This window comes from Urocitellus parryii, chromosome 10 (assembly GCF_045843805.1).
Source record: "Urocitellus parryii isolate mUroPar1 chromosome 10, mUroPar1.hap1, whole genome shotgun sequence".
Taxonomy (NCBI): domain Eukaryota; kingdom Metazoa; phylum Chordata; class Mammalia; order Rodentia; family Sciuridae; genus Urocitellus; species Urocitellus parryii.
Genome location: NC_135540.1, coordinates 58,507,116 through 58,524,997, shown reverse-complemented (window position 1 = coordinate 58,524,997; position 17,882 = coordinate 58,507,116). Strand labels below are relative to the sequence as shown.

The 17,882-nt window shown below is 34.0% G+C and overlaps 1 protein-coding gene across 1 annotated transcript in view; it reads right to left on the bottom strand.

The window, feature by feature from the left end:
* Positions 1–762: 762 nt before the first annotated feature.
* The window catches only part of Fam241a (family with sequence similarity 241 member A), a 31,712-nt gene continuing 14,592 nt past the window's right edge, over positions 763–17,882 (bottom strand). The window contains exon 2 of the mRNA XM_026389715.2: positions 763–1,024. Within this exon, the coding sequence (XP_026245500.1) occupies positions 779–1,024 (246 nt within the window). The 3' untranslated portion in view covers positions 763–778. The remainder of the gene's footprint in view (positions 1,025–17,882) is intronic.

The window sequence follows — 17,882 nt, the reverse complement described above, 5'->3', positions numbered from 1 at the left end:
TACAAGAAAATATGGATTACCATAGGGTATAGCCAACTATAGGCCTGGTTTATGAAACATTTAAAAAAAAACTCACAAAAAGTAATTAGCACCAAAATTGTCTAAAACTTCAAATGATATACTGGAGAAATTCCAGGTCCAACTGTTGCATTATAAAAAACTTATATTCAACCTGAGAACTTTCCCCAGGAACAATAAACATATTCTTTTCAGTCTTCAGAAAATATGCTAGCTTTAAACATTTTCACCACAATATTCAGGTAGTGTATATACATATTATTTACCTTTGTTTGGGCCAAGCAGGGACAACAGAAATATAACTAATTCCCAAATAATATGGGATTATTTGATAGAGGTGGGGGTGGAACAATTTTCCAATTAAAATTTACGTTTAGCTTGTTTCCTCCTTTTTCCTCCAAGTATTTTATTGGAACTCTTTCTAATAAGTATATTGCTTAATTTGAACTCAATATCCTATGATCATTGTTTGGTGGTGTTATTAAAATTCGGCATGGGGCTAGAGGTGTCTAAACGTGGGTACAGATCACAGTAGTGAAAAAAGAGTTTTGAATAAGCTAATTTCTATTCAAAATATATATTTAATTTTGTTATAATCAAGAGTTGAGTTTAGCTTTAAACAACATACTTATAGATTTAATTACAAAACAGCCAGCACACAACCTGAAATAGGGCAAACCTTTTTGGCCTTCAAATGTATAACTTCATTGATTACATACATGGCTAATGAATGTCCACTAACAATTCATTCGGCCAAGTTTTACTGCTGCACATAAATAATGACAAGGCAAAGGACAGCAACTAGTCCAAGGGCTTGTAGGCCAAGGAACCACAGCATGAGCCAAAAGAAAATGACTATTACTGGTTCCACAATTCGTTCTCCAAAATACATCCTTGTGAAGCCCATGTTGAGGAGGCTTTTGTTCAATTCACCAAAAAGTGTTCCCATCTTTTTGTAGTCATCTCCAACAGAATCACCAGTGTGGTTTTGTGATTCTTCAATATCCTTAAAGAACAAAAAAGAAAGAAAAAACAAAACATGAACATAAAATGGGAACTATGTAAAGGACTTCAAGAATAACAACTATTTTATAGTTCTTCACCTCTCAAAACAGTAGGTATACATCTGATAATCATTCTATAAATCACATTAATTTAATACAACGATATGTTCTTTTTAACCGACACACAGAATACTATGTCTGTACCCACCTTTCAAGAATATAAAAGATACTAATTCATTGATTTCTATGGAATAAACACAAACGGAATCTGCAACTACCACAACACTGACTTACAAAACTAAGGAAACAGATGATTCATTTCCATTTATTTTTTAGTTTCCTGGAACTGCACAGAGATGATTGCCTAAATGAAGAACCATGTTTGTATCTCTTGTCAGTGACCATGCTTTCAGAGCAACCTTTTCAGCCACTCCCTGTTTTGTAAGGGAGGGCTTCTGATTACTTGGTCCTGTTAAGCTTCTTTTTAGTTCATTCCTTTGACATCAAGATTTTAATGAACTGAGACTCAGATGACTGGAGCATATTTTGTTGTTACTATTAAGCAATCCTCCGCCATTATTGTTGTGATCTTTCAGGCTTAGTCTTAGCTATGCAGACTTTGGGGTAAGCCCTTGCATAGTTTCCTCTTCAAATACTACAAAGGTCCTAAATGCCTTTTATTAATAGTTAGGGTCTGTAAACAAGTCAAGATGGCGCCTGGCATTTTGCCAGAGGGCGTGGTTTGTGAAGAAAAGCCAGCGAGCCATTAAGTGTGGAGATTCCTTATTGGCTGACTGCTGTATCTAGTTTATGTTAATTAAGATAAGCTGTATGGAATGTATATATACCCCTCCTGTCCTACAATAAACGGCTCCCACTCCTGCTGTATCAATGTACACAAGTTGATCATCACCTCCCCTCCCCAGTTATTTTGCCCAGCCAACCGGGCTGCAGCAATTAATCTCACTGGGAGAAACAACTAAGGCCAAAGTCAGTGCCCCAGAAAATGTTCAGGTATACTCAATTATATGTATACAAATGCTATTCCTAGTATTTCCCAACTTTATTATGCTTAAGGCCATCATGTCAGTTATTAAGCACTGTCTCAGCTTCAAATCTACTTCTATGGTTTGCACATTGTCTCCTCAAAGCTTCATGTTTGAGAACATGGTCTTCAGTTTTAAGTTGGGGCCCAGTGGGAGGTCATTATGTCAACAGGGGCATGCCCTCAAAAGGGATTAAGGTATTTCTTCTTCCAGAATGTGCTCCAGTGAAGCAATCCACCTTGAGGTGATGTAGTCAAGGGGGAAGCCCACATCAGAGCCTGCACCATGCCATGTAGCATCCAGAATTGTGAGCAAATTTCTTTAAAAACTTATTCTGTTTTAGGCATTTTCTTACAGTAATGAAAACTGATTAATATACCCACTCTTTGGAATTCTGCAAAAATGTCTGGTTCCGTTAGTCTCCACCAATACAGGAACTAAAGCAACACTGCATAGATGATGAAAGAAAAAAGGATTTGCTCTTTTGCTGGCTTTGGATGGATTTCTTAATCCCGTTAGTCTCTCTAGTGACAGTTCTTCACTCTGGCAGTGATAAATCCTTCCAGTAGCAGTAACTGATTGCAATTTGGAAGCCTCTCAGTACTTCTAGAATCTGTATCAATGTGCATTCTTTAGATATCAGTTCCAACTCATGGTTACCCCTTCCTCAGATATTTGGTTCCTACGTCTATGCTGTTCCTTTTCTGAAATCATAGACACTGTTACCTAGTAAGCAATTACCCGTTTTCAGAAGTTTGTGTTTCAGTTGCATGGAGGTCTTTCCTCAATCTCCTCAGTTTTAGAAATTTTATCTCTTTTCTTCACTGCCCCAGTCCTTGGAGTAGTGGCTGCTTCTGGCTGCTGCTGCTGTCACTATGACATCTTGGTGCAGTGGTTTTTAAACTTTAGCATTCATTAGAGTCCCTGGGATTTCTTGTTAAAGCACAGATTGCTGGGTACATTACCAAGGTTTCTAATTCAGTAAGTCATCGGGGTGAGGCTTGGAGTCTAAAAATTTGCCCTTCAAAGAAATTTCCAGGTGATGTTTATGATGCTGTTACGGTGACCATCCTTTGAAAATCACTACCTTAGTGTTTTATTTCTGGCTTTTCTTTTTGAACACCTATTTAAAAATTATTTATTATCTTTGTTAAAATAATGGTATGCTTTCAATCTCCTCACTAGACTGTAGTGCAATCATAAAAGAAAAACCGTGTCATGTAGCTGATGTAATTATAACATTAAAGCTAATAGGAGGCATGATTCAAATAATTATTGAACCCTGCTCATATTATTCACAGTAGCTGTAAGATGGAGAATTACTCATATTTTAAAAAACCTGTAGACACAGGGTTTCACATAAAAACAAGGAAGGTTTCACATAAATATGCTGTGCAGGCCGAAGGAAAGTAAAGCTAATTATTAAAAAAAGAGGGTGTCTTAGGTATTTCCTTAGGTAATGAAAAACTGACTAATATATCTTCCCTTCGGAATTCTGCAAAATTTTCTGGTTCCCTGTTAGGCTCTGCCAACAGAGGAACCAAAGCAACACTGCATAGGTGGAAAAGGAAGAAGGGATTTCTTGCAACAACTCTGGCTGTTGCAGCCTGCTTCTTCTTCTTTTTTTAATTATAAAACTTCTAGCACACACAAAATTAGAGAAAATAGCACAATGAATTCCTACATACCTATCAACCAGATTTAATAACTCCTAAAATTCTGCCAACTTACTGTAGCATTTCTTAACTTGGACAAGGAGCTGCCACAAAGTGCTAATAAATTTGAGGAAGTCGTAAAGCGTTCTTCACACCTGAATCAAACTTACATTCCTTTATCTGGATCATTTTAGTCTTCTACCCCTAAATAACTAAGAATATATGTATTTTTCATTTTAAATAGGAGGGCTTGCTTAACACATGCCTGTAATCCCAGCTGCTTAGAAGGCTGAGGTAGAAGTTTAAAGCCAGCTTCAGCAACTTACCATGGCCTTGTCTCAAAATAAAAAAAAATAATAATAAAAAAAAAAGAGGGGCTGGGGATGTGGCTCAGTGGTTAAGCACCCTGGGTTTAATCCCTGGCTTGCACACACACACACAAAAGGTCTTTACAATGTCTTATTTTCTATTCTGTATTACAGTTTAAAAATACATCTTTAAGGGAAGAGAGAATGGAAATTTTTTTGTTAGAAATAGTCTGACAAAGTGATTTTCAATATGACTTAAGAAGTGGACTTTTTCCACATACTAGTAAATTTTTTAAAATGTAAGATACCACAAGGGATTGATTTTAATTTTCATCAGAAAGGGCTTGTGAAAAACAATGTGCTATAAAATTATCCAGGGAGTTTAAAACCAGGCTGCAAAACTTAATTTAGCTGAGTGATCTTCTCCTGATTTCCTGTGTCTCAGTTTTCTAATCCATAAAATGGATTTATATGATTCTTTTCTGATTCTTATAATTTTCTTTAAAGTTATAATTTATATGTTCATCTCTCCTTTTAAAAAATTTTTTAGTTTTATTTTTTAGTTGTTGATAGACCTTTATTTATATGTGGTGCCGAGAATCAAACCCAGTGCCTCACCCATGCCAGGCAAGTGCACTACCGCTGAGCCCCAGCCCCAGCCCTCCATCTCCCCTTTTTAAAAAACTTGATTTATACATTATTTTTCACTTTTCCCATTAAGCTATGATTGGGCTAATTTTTGTTTCTCATCATCCTGTACTTTTATGTGCTTCATGATAATACACTACAGCAAGACAACTTGTTCTGATATTAAGCCTTTCTTTTCTTTAGGGTAGAATCTTAAGTCTTTAGCTTATAATTCTTCTAATCCCTCATCTCTCTCTACTCCTCAAGTATTTAGCATTATTGATATTATTTCTGGCTTCTTTTTATTCACTTTTTAATTAAAGTTATTTTTTATAACTCTTGATTTCTTATAATCTATATGCACATTGTACTTTGTTTTTTGTTACTGAAGCTCTTTAAGACTTTTTTTTTTTCAGTAGTTTTGTGGTTTGAGTACAAAGAAAGTACCCTAATGTGATACGACAGGTATTCTCTGAAGATTTATTTTAAACTCTTTGTAAAATGAATTAAATGTACAAATCCTCCTGCATTTTTCAGGGGAGGAAGTAGGTGTTACAACACTTAAATCAGAGTAGGGGATGAGTTAACCACTAGAGGCCAGGTGAGGAAACAGCTCTTCTCAAAACACTTGGTGGTGCACCTTAGATACAGCATTAATCAGAGTATTAATCTCCAGAATATTTAAAGAACTCAAAAAACTTAACACCAAAAACAAACAAACAAACAAACAAACAAATAACCCAATTAATAAATGGGCAAAGGAACTAAACAGATATTTCACAGAAAAAATATGATCAGCTAACAAATTTATTACAAATGTTCACCATCTCTAGCAATTAGAGAAATGCAAATTAAAACTACACTGAGATTTCATCTCAGTCCAGTCAGAATGGAAATTATCAAGAATAAATGTTGGCAAGGATGTGGGGAAAAGGGTAAACTCACATTTCTGGTGGGGACTGCAAATTGGTACAAGCACTCTGGAAGTAGTATGGAGATTACTTAGAAAACTTGGAATCAAACCTCCATTTGACCCAGTTATTCCACTCCTTGTTCTATACCCAAATTACTTAAAATCAGCATTCTATAGTAATGCAGCCACACCAATGTTTACAGCAGCTCAATTTACAATAGTCAAGCTATGGAACCAACCTAGGTGCCCTTCAACAGATGAATGGATAAAGGAAGTGTCACACACACACACACACACACACACACACAGTGGAATATTAGTTAGCCATAAAGAAGAATGAAATTATAGCATTTGCTGGTAAATAAATGCAACTGGAGAATATCATGCTAAGTGAAATAAGTCAGTCCTCAAAAACCAAAGGCTGAAGATTTTTTTCCCCCCTGATATATGGATGCTAACCCATAACATAGGAGGGTAGAGAGGAGAAGTACAGAACTTCATTAGATTAGACAAAGGAGAATGAAGGGAAAAGAGTGGTGACAGAAACAGGAAAGGTACTAGAATGAATCTGACTTAACTTTCCTATGTACACATATGAATATACCATGTGAATTTCCACACCATGTACAACCACAAGACAGTCCTAATTAAAATAAGATGTGTTTCATGCTTGTACAAAATTGTCAAAATATACTTAACTGTCATGTATAACTAAAAAGAACAAATAAAAAAAGAATATAAAAACACTTGGTGGGATTAAGACTAGAAGTAGAAGACCCAGTAAGGACAAATTTAGGCAAGCTCTGACTATTATATCTGCTTCTTTTTATTATTATTATAAAGATCTTCAAGTGCACACAAATTTAGAGAAAAATAGTACAATGAACTCCTATATACCTATCAACCAGATTAAATAATTACTTAAATTTTGTCACTTTACTGTAGCACTTCTTAATTTGGACAATCTAATGGAGAAGAGTAAAATTAGAATTTGGAAGAGTAAAATCAGAATGCCTAAAAGTAATGCATCTTCACAAGTTCTGTAGAAACATCAAAAGATCCAGCAATAATTCTGAACAGGTGGTTTGATTTAAAGATGACACCAGAAAACATGGGAAAGAAAATGGGCAATATTCTTAAATCTGTGAGACTATAGTCAATCTCATTACTATTTTTATTAATATTATTTTATTAGTATTTTTTATACCAAACTATCCCTTCAAGCATCACAGTTTTACAGTGTACAAACAGTGTGTGCTGTTTATTTAACAATAGGCTTTGATGGGAGAGGGAGGAGGTTTTTAAAATTTGCCAATTCTACAGTGTTTTCCAATTCATGTGTTAGGACTCCCATTGTGGCCCATTTCAAGTTACCAACAGGTAATTTACAAAGTTCCTGAAAAATTAACAATTGGTTCTTATAGTTTCTTAGCATCTAGTGCCAGCATTCCACTGTAGAAATGATAGTTGAGATAAGTTGAGATAAAGACCTGCATGGTTATGATCACTGAATTTGATCCTCCCTTCTTTCCATCAGTTGGTGTATTTTTACGTTTTTTTAAAAAGTTTATAAAAATGACAAATTGGTATAGTTTGGTAGAATAACTGAATACAAAGATACAGAAATCAGGAAAATTGTGTTAGGAAATTATCACTCGAGTGAGTAGTGGATATGGTTAGACAGAATGAAATGCCTGTAGTGACATAAAACTACTCCAATAAGTAACAACATTTTGCTTTTACTAGTCTGTCTCATGCAGATATTGAAAGAGAATATAATACAGTAATTTTTAGAAGTTCCTATTTACAATGACATACTGTCTGGATGATGAGTAAGAAAGAGGTGCTGTTTCAGTGGATAGTCCCTCCCTCTTTATAAGTTTCACATTCTGCTCATCTCTTTTTTTTTAAATTAACCTTTTAAATATCCCTAAAATGTTCGGATTATTCAATCTATTGCTATCACCCTGAAACAATCTACTACCATCTTTCCCCTTGACTATTTCAATAGTTCCCATCCCTGCCCTAGCACACATCCATTAGCTCCCTTATAATATGTAAACTGCACTGCAGCCAGAGGGATCCTGTCAAACTGCAAATCCAATCGTGAACCTCCAGCCTGCTTTTAAGATAAGGCTAAAAATCTTTAACATGATCTATGAGGTCTTCCTTAGTCTGGCTTTTATCTGACTCTATGGCCTCATTCTGTCATCAGTCTCTCTCTGTCTTTCTGTTCAGTCTTACAATCCTTCTTTCAGCTTTTTGGGTAGTTCATGCTGTTGCCTGCTATGGGGATTTGAACAAGCTGTTTTCTCTGCCTAAGACACTCTTTCCTTTCTTCTTCGCTTAATTAAGGAAAGTTTTCTTTCATTCTCAGTTTAAGCCTTACCTCCATCTCATAGCAGCATATAACGCTCTTTCAATGAATTATCATTTAATGCAAATGTGTGAGATTATTTGATTAATGTTTTCTAATTGTATTACAAGCTCCATGGGGTGGGGCAATATCTATTTTTGCTGACTTCTGATTTCCCTTAATATCAGTAAAGTATTATGAATTTAGTGGTTTAAAGCTACCCAAATGTATTATTTTATAGTTCTGTTCATGTCAGCAGAATTTAGTTTCTTATTGTAGGCTCTAGGAAAGAACCTATTTATCTAACTTTTCCAACTGCTAGAGGCTACCTGTCTTCCTTGGCTCCTAGACAACTTCCTCCAAATTTAAAGCCAAATTTAATGCTGCATCTGACTCTTCTTTTGCAACTTACATTTCCCTGTGACTACAGCAGAAAAAGGTTCTCTGTTTTTAAGGACCCATGTAATTAGGTTTGGCCCATGTGGATAATTCAAGATACTTTCCTATTTCAAGGTCCTTCAACTTAATCACACAAGTAAAAGACCTCTTGCCATGTTAAGTTATCATATTCACAGGTTCAGAGGATTTGATTTTGGACATCTTTGGGAGACAATTATTCTGCCTACTGAAGTATTTAATTGTAAAATTATTTATTATTATTATTATTATTTACTGTCTCTAGTTTTGAATTTATTAAGGTCAATAAAGGCAGGAGCCATGTTTTAATTATGTGTTATATATTTTAACGTACGTACTTAGTACACTCTACACAGCCTAGTGTAGGATTATAATAATTATTTGCTGAATGGAAAACAGAAATATTCCATAATAATAACTTTAAGCAATAATAAAGCCCAAACTTAAATGTAACATCAATATTCATTTTACTTTCCCATGAGCCAGTTGTAAATTTTTTCAAGTATTTATAAATTCTAGACTAAATTACAAGATATAAGAGCAGTGAGCTAAAATATAAGTGCTCAGCTTTAATTCCTACACCATTGCACCTTAAGAGCAGAGACTAATAGAAACAGATAGAATTTTGGGTCCCTTAATCTTTCTCAGATGTTTGTAACTGAATAATAGTAGTAGTGGTAGTATAATTAATGGTATAGTTGAAATGCAAACACTGAGTGCCTACTATGTACCAGGTATAGCACTTTACATGCATTATCTTGTTTGATCATCCCAAAGCATTATTAATTTCTATTTATAGATGAGAAAACTGTGAAGTCTCAAAGGAGTAAAAGGTGTGGACATTGACTTATACTAACTGAAGGATCTGTAATATGAATCCAGATATTCGTACTCTAGGACCACAGCATGAATTCCCATACTGTACTTCCTCCAGTATAATTATATTATTAATAGGTAATACCTATCTAATGCTGTTCAATTTTCAGATAAATTTTATGTATTTCATTTCTGAAAAAAGAAAAGCTATGGTAACATTCTCTCTTTTTTCACATTTTGATTTCATACAGAATGAGTACATTTAATACAGCAAACTGAACACCAGTATCATTTTTGCTTTATATTTTTATTCACAGTTTAAAGTAAGTTTATCAAACAAAAAATTGCTCCAATTTTTATTTTGCTCTTGTATAAAAATTTAAATAAGGTAAGCTATTTATAGCAGATAAGTGCATTTTCATAGTGTAAGTATTTAGAAGAATTTAGATTTGAATGTCAAAAAAAAGACTCCAAGAAAGAGGAGATATGCTTGGCACAACTGCAATAACACACACACACACACACACACACACACACACACACACGCACACATGTTTCAAACATAAAATAGTACCCTAGAGCTGAAATGCAGATGGAGCTTTCTTCTCCTGTTCCAACATTACTTTGTGTCTCTGCCAAATTTTATTTTTTGTGAGACCCCAGTGAAGAACATTTGTCAATTGAATAGTTTCCTTCATGGTTATACAGAGTACTAACTATGACATGCACACTGAAAAGTATTCTCACAAAAAGAGTGATATTATACTGTATGGCCAATGTGATTCTGCAACCTGTACAATCAGAAAAATGAGAAATTATACCCCATTTGATTCAAATATATGAATTGTCAAGATCATTGTACTGTCTTGTGGAGCTAATAAAAAAAGAGTGATATTATTCTTTTTGTTGTTGTTCACTATTGAAAACAAGACATAAAAATAAAAGGGTATTCTAACTGATTAGAAATCTTTCTTAATAGGCATTCAAAAATTAAAGATGACAAATTAAAGGTGAACTCTTAAGTAATCATGAGATTTTAGAGAAGAATCCTTAGAGACAATTAAATCAAAGTCTTGCTTGAGAAACATGAAATAAAGATTAAGTTACACAGCCCATTAACAAAAAACCACCTGCATTGGAAGCAGACAGGACAGAATGAAATCCTTCAGTTATCAGCTGTGTTACACAGGGCAAATATAAATAACCACTGATCCTCAGATTCCTCATTTATAAAAGGAGTATAATAATATCTGCCTCATAGAGTTACTGTGGTAATAACATTACAAAAGATATACCAGATACATGAGTGCTTATTGTGAATACTATTGTTACTATATTTTTGTAGAATTAATGTCTTGTGATTTTTATTTCTATTCTATTGTACCATCCTGACTGAAACAATTAATGCCTTAGAGATACTTTTTCTCATGATAATTAAATTCAGTTGTATTTTTCTTCAAGTGTTATGACAATTATATAGAAATTGAGGTTGTTTACTTTTTAATGCAACATCCTTACCATAGAACAATCTGAATACATTAATATGGTAGAACCTCTGTTTCTTCACTTATAGAAGGGCACAAGCTACTGCTTTTCCTGAGTGAATGACAATTTAAGATTCAATTTCAACTGTTTTCCTGTGAGCAAAATCACAACATTTTGTTGTATTACTATATGGTATCACATATGCCATGTTGGGAATCAGCTACTTTAACTTGCCTACTATTTATTCTACCTTCTTCTACTAATAATACCTTGATTTTCCTTTGGGGAAATCATTTTCTTACTCACTCTTGGTCCATGTGTTGGGTGAAGATGTTCTCATATACCAGCTAATGGCCTGTACAATAAAAAAAATTTATTTTCCTGGACACATGGTTAGCTAAGGAGTGAGCATGTAACCCATGGAAGAACAGTGAAAACTACCCACAACTTTTCTGCAAACTACCCAAAACTTTTCTATTGGGTTCCTTTGAAAAAGAGACATTTTTTTAAAAAGCATAATTAGTTAGCTAGTAAGATATAGGACATTTTATTACCATGAGAGGAAAGCTTGTTAAAGCTTAACAAGCATAAAACCAATATAAAGTCAAGCCAAGGAATGAATAGAGACAGAGTCTTGTTGATATGAATACTTAGATTCAACGAGCACATCTATTTCTGTTTTTTTAATAACATGAGCCAATAACTTCCTATTTTGTAAGCTCTAGTAGGAGGTGAATTTTTGTCACTTGAAACTAAGAGTCTGACTATGAAAGATGATAAATATAATAAAAGTAATAAGCCACTATTAATCTAATGTTATGTATTGTTTTAAGTACTTTACATTCATTATGTCATTTAATCTTCATTTATTATAGTGAGTGCTGTTAGTTAATTCCAAAGCCTGTGTGCTTAACTGTAGTGTTCATGACTTCCTCATTAATTTGGTTATAGCAATAATGAATTTGAAGAATATATTAATATTAAACAATTAATGGGAGTTACACAACTGGACATTTTTAGATAGAACTTTATAAATGTTGTTCTTAAAAACTACAAAAGAATACCTGGATGAATGGCCATTGTAAATTCAGACAACACAAAAGAATACAGAGTAAAAATTGGTTTGATTTCTTCTTGTCACTTCGGTTGGCTTTCCCTATACAACAATGCCAGCCTCAATAATGTGAGCCTAGGGAAGTCATGATAAGGAAGGTAAGTTTATTATAGTAAACATTACAGGGTGCACACCAAGTAAAAGGGAAATAATTTGTGGATAGCATAGCAATTTGTGAACTGAGGCTTACTGAAGGAGTAAATGAACAACTGGAAAATCTTCCTGCTATAACTTCTTTTAACTTGTTTATTCAACTAGTCCCATTGACTATTTTTCAACTTCACTGTTTTCTACTTTATTGTAGTTTACTGACTTCTGTTTTTTTCTCAATCTCTTTCTTTACTTCCCTCATTCATTTCTGATGAGAAGTCAGCTATTAATCTTATTAATCTTCCCTTACATGTGATGAGTTGTTTTTCCCTTACTGCTTTCAAGATTTTCTGTCTACCAACATAGGTGATATCTGGGTGTGGATATCCTCATGTTTTTCTTACTTGGATTTTGTTGAATTACTTGGATGTATGAAACTTTTCATCAAATTTGAAAGGTTTCCAACTATTGTATCTTTTCTGCACCTGTCTCCTTTTGATAGTCCCCTTATTCCATTATTTGTATGTTGATGTGCTTAGTAATGTCTCATGTTTCTCTAATGCTGTTTTTCCCTTTCCTTTTTTTATTTTTTTGAGATAAATGTCCTGCTATATTGACCAGGCTGGCCTTGAGTTCACGATTTTTCCTCCTGAATTGTTAGGATCATAGGCTTGAGTCATTGCACCTGGCTCTATTTCTCTGTTGTTCAGAATATGTACCTCTACTGACCTTATTTTCAAGGTTTGCTGATTTTATTTTCTTCTGCCAACTGAAATAATTTCACTTGAGTTACTTTTCAATTCTAAAATTTCCATTTGATTTAAAAAATCAAGGAGAATAATAGTAGGTTTTATTTATTGCTTTTGGCTGGAATAATTCTGTAAAGTCTATTTCTCCTGCAGTGTGCAGCCTCTGATAGTCTCCCTTACATCTGTCTCCTATCCCTCTTATTTTCATCTTTTGCCTCATTTAACCAGTTAAGGAGTAAGAAGATATAGTTACCTCTGGCCATTTATTTGCTGGTTAAAGGATATATGTAGAATCTTTAGCTAGTTAGATTTTTATTCTTTTATCAGTGGATATATGGGTTGCTTGGAGACCGTTATCACAGTTGAGGAATTTTACTCATTTACCCCACATTCATTCCTCACTGCTCCTGTGTTGCCTTAGACACATACACAGTTTTTCCGACGGCCAGATATGACTGTGATATTATTTTAAACTCTGGTTTTCTAATACTTATTCCTTTGTCAGAGTGGCTTACTGTTCAATCTATGTCAGAGGTTGAATTTAAGCCCCTGTGCCATTGAGGCTTTTGTTCTTTGTTGAGGGGTCTATACGTAGCATGCAGAAAGCTTTCAAGTTCACCCCACATCCTGCTATGGTTGCTCCTGAGTGGGTGCAGCCTAGCACATGAACCCTGCTTTCCCCAGTCTGCATTGCTCTAACTCAGGAAGGGTTTTCTTGGCTGACTCCACCTGCTTCTCTCTTTAAATTTCTTGGTGCTTTGTTGTTTTGATATATTCTGTAGTTATCAGGGTCCTTTTAACTGCTCTTCATAACGATCTATATTGTTTGCAACAAAATTAGGCACGGAGTTCTCTAATCACATTTCCAAGTGAAACCAGGAAGCTCTATAAGGTTCTTTGCCTCTTTTACTTGTCCTTGCTCCTAGGCAGCTCCTGCACCATTTGCACTGGTTGAGGGCAGCAATGCACTTGCCCCATGATGACAACACTGCTGTAGTATTAGGCATTAGAGCTGTACCCCAGAGCAGCTGTTGCTCTTCTATGCCTGTTTTCTGGTGTAGAAACTCTGCTGTATGGTGAGTTATAGCAGAGAACATTGGGATTCAGTGTTCCCAGATGCTTCACCTAAAGTGGAGGCTGTTAGGGTAAATAGAGATGGTCCTTTTGGTCATGTCTACCTGGAACAGAGCTTCTGTAAATGGAGCTGGGAGGGAAGGAAGAGGTGAGAAATACCAGTGGCCTACCTCTCCACTGCAGGGAAACTGCAGCCCTGGATGGGGGATTGGGAGGAGAATAGATCCCATTTTCTTGGGGTGGATCTTCTGTAACACAGCACTGTGACCTGTGACGGCAAGTGGATTGTGACTTACATACCCAAATACTCCCTGTTCCTAGATTTACTAGTTTCTTGAATGCATGCTTCTCCATTTGCTCTATGCCCTTAGAATAATTCCAGAGATTTTAGAAGACTATTTTACTTAAAAGTTTTCACCTCTTAATCATTCCTTTGCTGGGTTGAGATTCTGCTGAATTCCTTACTTCACTATTCTGGAAGTCCTACTTTGGTTATTTCTGGACATCAGTTACTTTTAATGTGAACTAAAGACATTTTTTCTAAGACTGAATCATAGGATGCTAGATGACTTATAGCTAGTTTTCTGGAATCAGTTTTGGAAATTTAAGCACTTTGAATACTTGTTATTCTTTATAGGTCCTGTAGCCCTCAAGCTCTGGGTATCAAAGTTTGACTTTTGAGGACCCATTAAATTAGATGTTCTTCTAATGCTTTAAAAAGAGGCTTTAAATATTTAATTTGCTTAAAGTTTAAATGAATAAAAATCAATGGTTCCTCTTTTCTTCCTTCTTATAATTTCCACACTTATAATTTATAAGTAGGCAATCTTGCTTCTTTGTTCAGCAGAGTAACAAATACTTCAGGCTGTAACTAATTCATGGTTTTCATTAAGCCTAAGGAAAGTTAAGAGGAAATTCAAATCTCAGAAAAGCCCCATTTTCCCCTTATTTGTGGTCAGTACATTAAATATTATAACCAAATCTGTCTTTTGAAAACAATCAGCTTAAGTAAAATACTTTATATCAATATGTATGAACCACCAGAAAAGTTCTTAAAAGATGCAGAACAATTAGAAGTAAATCAAAAGTGCTCTGTATTAAAAAAGATCTCCTTTGTACTCTCCACATTAAATCTTTGGCAGCCCAGAAAATAAAAATAAAAAATATGCATATTGACATACACAAGAAGCACAAATAAAAATATTTAAGCTATCATTTATATTCAGCATGACTTTTGCTTTAAAGAAACTTCTATTTTATAGAACCAATTAAATTCAATTTTCCTTATGGCAATAATATGTTAGGTAAAGGACTACCTCCTTAAAAGTCAACCTTCATTACAATTACGTATATTTTAAGTCAAAATGTGATAAGTATTTAAGAGTTTCAAAATGCTTTGGCATTTTTTGCTCAATTTGGCCAAAAATTAATCTAGGAGAGCTGGCAAAAGCATTAATGCTACGCTTTCAAATATTTAGTGAGATGATGTTTTGAAAAAATAATATGGATAAAACAGTGTATTTAACTGCCTTTGTATTGTTATAATAGGACAGCTGTTTACAGTACTGATATACCACAAACTGAACCTGTGGTTGTCAAAAACATCTTTACTTCAGCATTTAGCTCCTTCCAAAGACTCATTTCTTCCTTTCTATTCCTCTTCATCTCAAAAGTTGGCCCCTTGCAGATAGGCTTTGAAACATGTAAGCCTTAAAATCAATAAAAAATGTTTAAATAAAGTATTTAATTATATTACATTACATTTATTAATCAAAAGCAATTAATATTTGTTAAATATCTAGTATGTCCTGGGCAATGTTTTAAGTACATCGATCTTCTAAAAACATAAAAGAAACTAATTACAGTAGATCTGAGGACAGATTATGTAATTTAGTCAAGATCACCTCATAATTGGTGGAAGGAAAACATCCATTTTGGGCAATTTGTTCTAAAACCCATGTTTTAAAGCCCTATGCTATATGCTTCTTATAAATACAACACTAATCTTTTGATTATTCACATTTTGTTTGTTTTAATATATCCATTTTTGACAGCAGTTCAGTTATATTTGTCTTGTTTTGGTTTATTCAGCTAAAATAATTTTTTAAAATGGTCCTGTGGTTTGTACTTGGCTTGCCATACAGTATAGCACCTGGTCTCAATCGTGGTACTTAGATTTGAACAGGATTTAACATTTTTCTTATTTTCTTAAAAATAAAAACCCAAATCAACTTCTAACCTTTAATCCCATCCTTGCCCCTCAGAAGCAAAGCAAATAGAAGTTTAAAAAAGACTAAGCACACAAAAAATTTCAGAGGTGGATTCCCTCCTTATCCCCTCTCCCCCAGTTTTCTAGTTATATCCAGTAAAGAGAGAAAATGTTATTTTATTTGGCTAGAAAATAACCACGTCCCCCAAATTTTCTGGCCTTTGTAGTAATGTGCTTAATAATGACTAAGAACAAAGAATTTCTAACATGAGCAGAATGCACTGCAAGACTGCCTTTATAGATAACATAGTTTTAAACTGAATGTAGTTATGAAGAGATAAAAAGGACGAAGAAGAAGAAGAAAAGAAGTAAATTGGGAGGCAGTCTCCAAGGACTTAAAGTCTCCTCCCAAAAAATAAATGAAGTTTTGTTCCATTTAATCCACTCCATCATCCCATTCAACTTCTCAAAAGAAAGGCTTTTTTGAGAAAGGCCTTGTTACCTTCTTTAAAAAGGGCAAGACTCTTCATATTTGTGAAACACCAATAAGACAGTATTATATAGAAAGGGAATATATGAAAATATATAACACAGTGAATATTAACATCGTGTACATCCACAAACTGGGATCCTAATTAGATAAGATATATATTCCATGTTTGATAATCAAAATAGATTCTACTATCATGTATAAGAATAAATAAAAACTTAAAAAGAGTCACACTGTATCCCATAAAAAGAAAATATATACTAAGAAAGAAGCGGTTATGAATTTTGAAAGCCTCTAGGTAAATTATTATTTAGCTCTTTTATCTTTTATTTTCTCCTTGCAATTTATATTCCATAGTCATCATTTCAACTATGAATTTACAGCCCCATGTTCTTTCCCACTCCCTTTTGATAGCTTCCAATTTCCCTGCTTCTTTTTTTTTAGGCTGCTATATATCACTGGTAAAAATTGAGCTTAGATGCCTTGTTGTAAAATATTGTCTTCTGTTCCCGATACTCGTTCTGATTGGAACTGGAGCACTTGCATATCAGGCAAGCCAGACTTCCTTTTAGGACAAAACTAAAAAAAGCAAAGATGCCATAAAAATCAGAGGTATCAGACTGAAGCACTAAATGAGGAATGGTCCCTAAATGCGTTGAATCTAATGCTGATGCTCTTGTTCTAGTTGTTAAACTGCTGTTAAATATCTTTTCTATATTATATTTGAAGAGTTAAACATGTTCATATGTCTAATCAAAGTATACAAATATACACAATATGCTTATAAAATTGCTTCCTTTAAAATTAACTTCTCATCACTTCTTAAAAATTTTTTTCCTTATCATTTTCTTACTGAGATCTGTAAGTGTAATTTTGTCTCAAAGCAAAGTTAACAGTACTAATGAATCTGACAATTTTTTAAATGTTATGAAAATACCATTCATATAAGATGTTTGGGAGTTGTTTATTGTGTCCTGTATAATCAAAGCTTCTGTTTTGTATACTGGTCTTTCTGTTAAATTTAGTAACTTGGCTGATTTTTATTGTTGTTGTTGGCAGTTCTAAACCACTGCTGTGCAATTCTTATTAAATGAAATGTCTATTAAGTTTTCAATCATTTAGACTAAGTGAGAAAAAAGGTTTAATAGTTTTTCATTATTTATAAAACTAAATGATTGGCAGGAATCTGGTCATGTAAATACAGAAAAATATGTGGGTTTATGACATTTCCTACAGAAGAAATTCTTTGAAAAATAGTATATCTTATATAAAGCCACATAATTTTATAACAGAATCCATTAGTTTTAATTTCAGGTGAATGGTGATACAGTGAAAATGATTAAGTGTTCTGCTTACTATGACTAAGTCTATAATAGTTATATTTCAAAGTTATGATCCTCTACTCTCAGCAAGTTTTGCACCTGCATTTTATGCAAGCACGCTGTGCACTAATTATGGCAAGCCTGCACAGATCTGACTGATTTGTCAGACTGATTGATGGCTGCTTACTT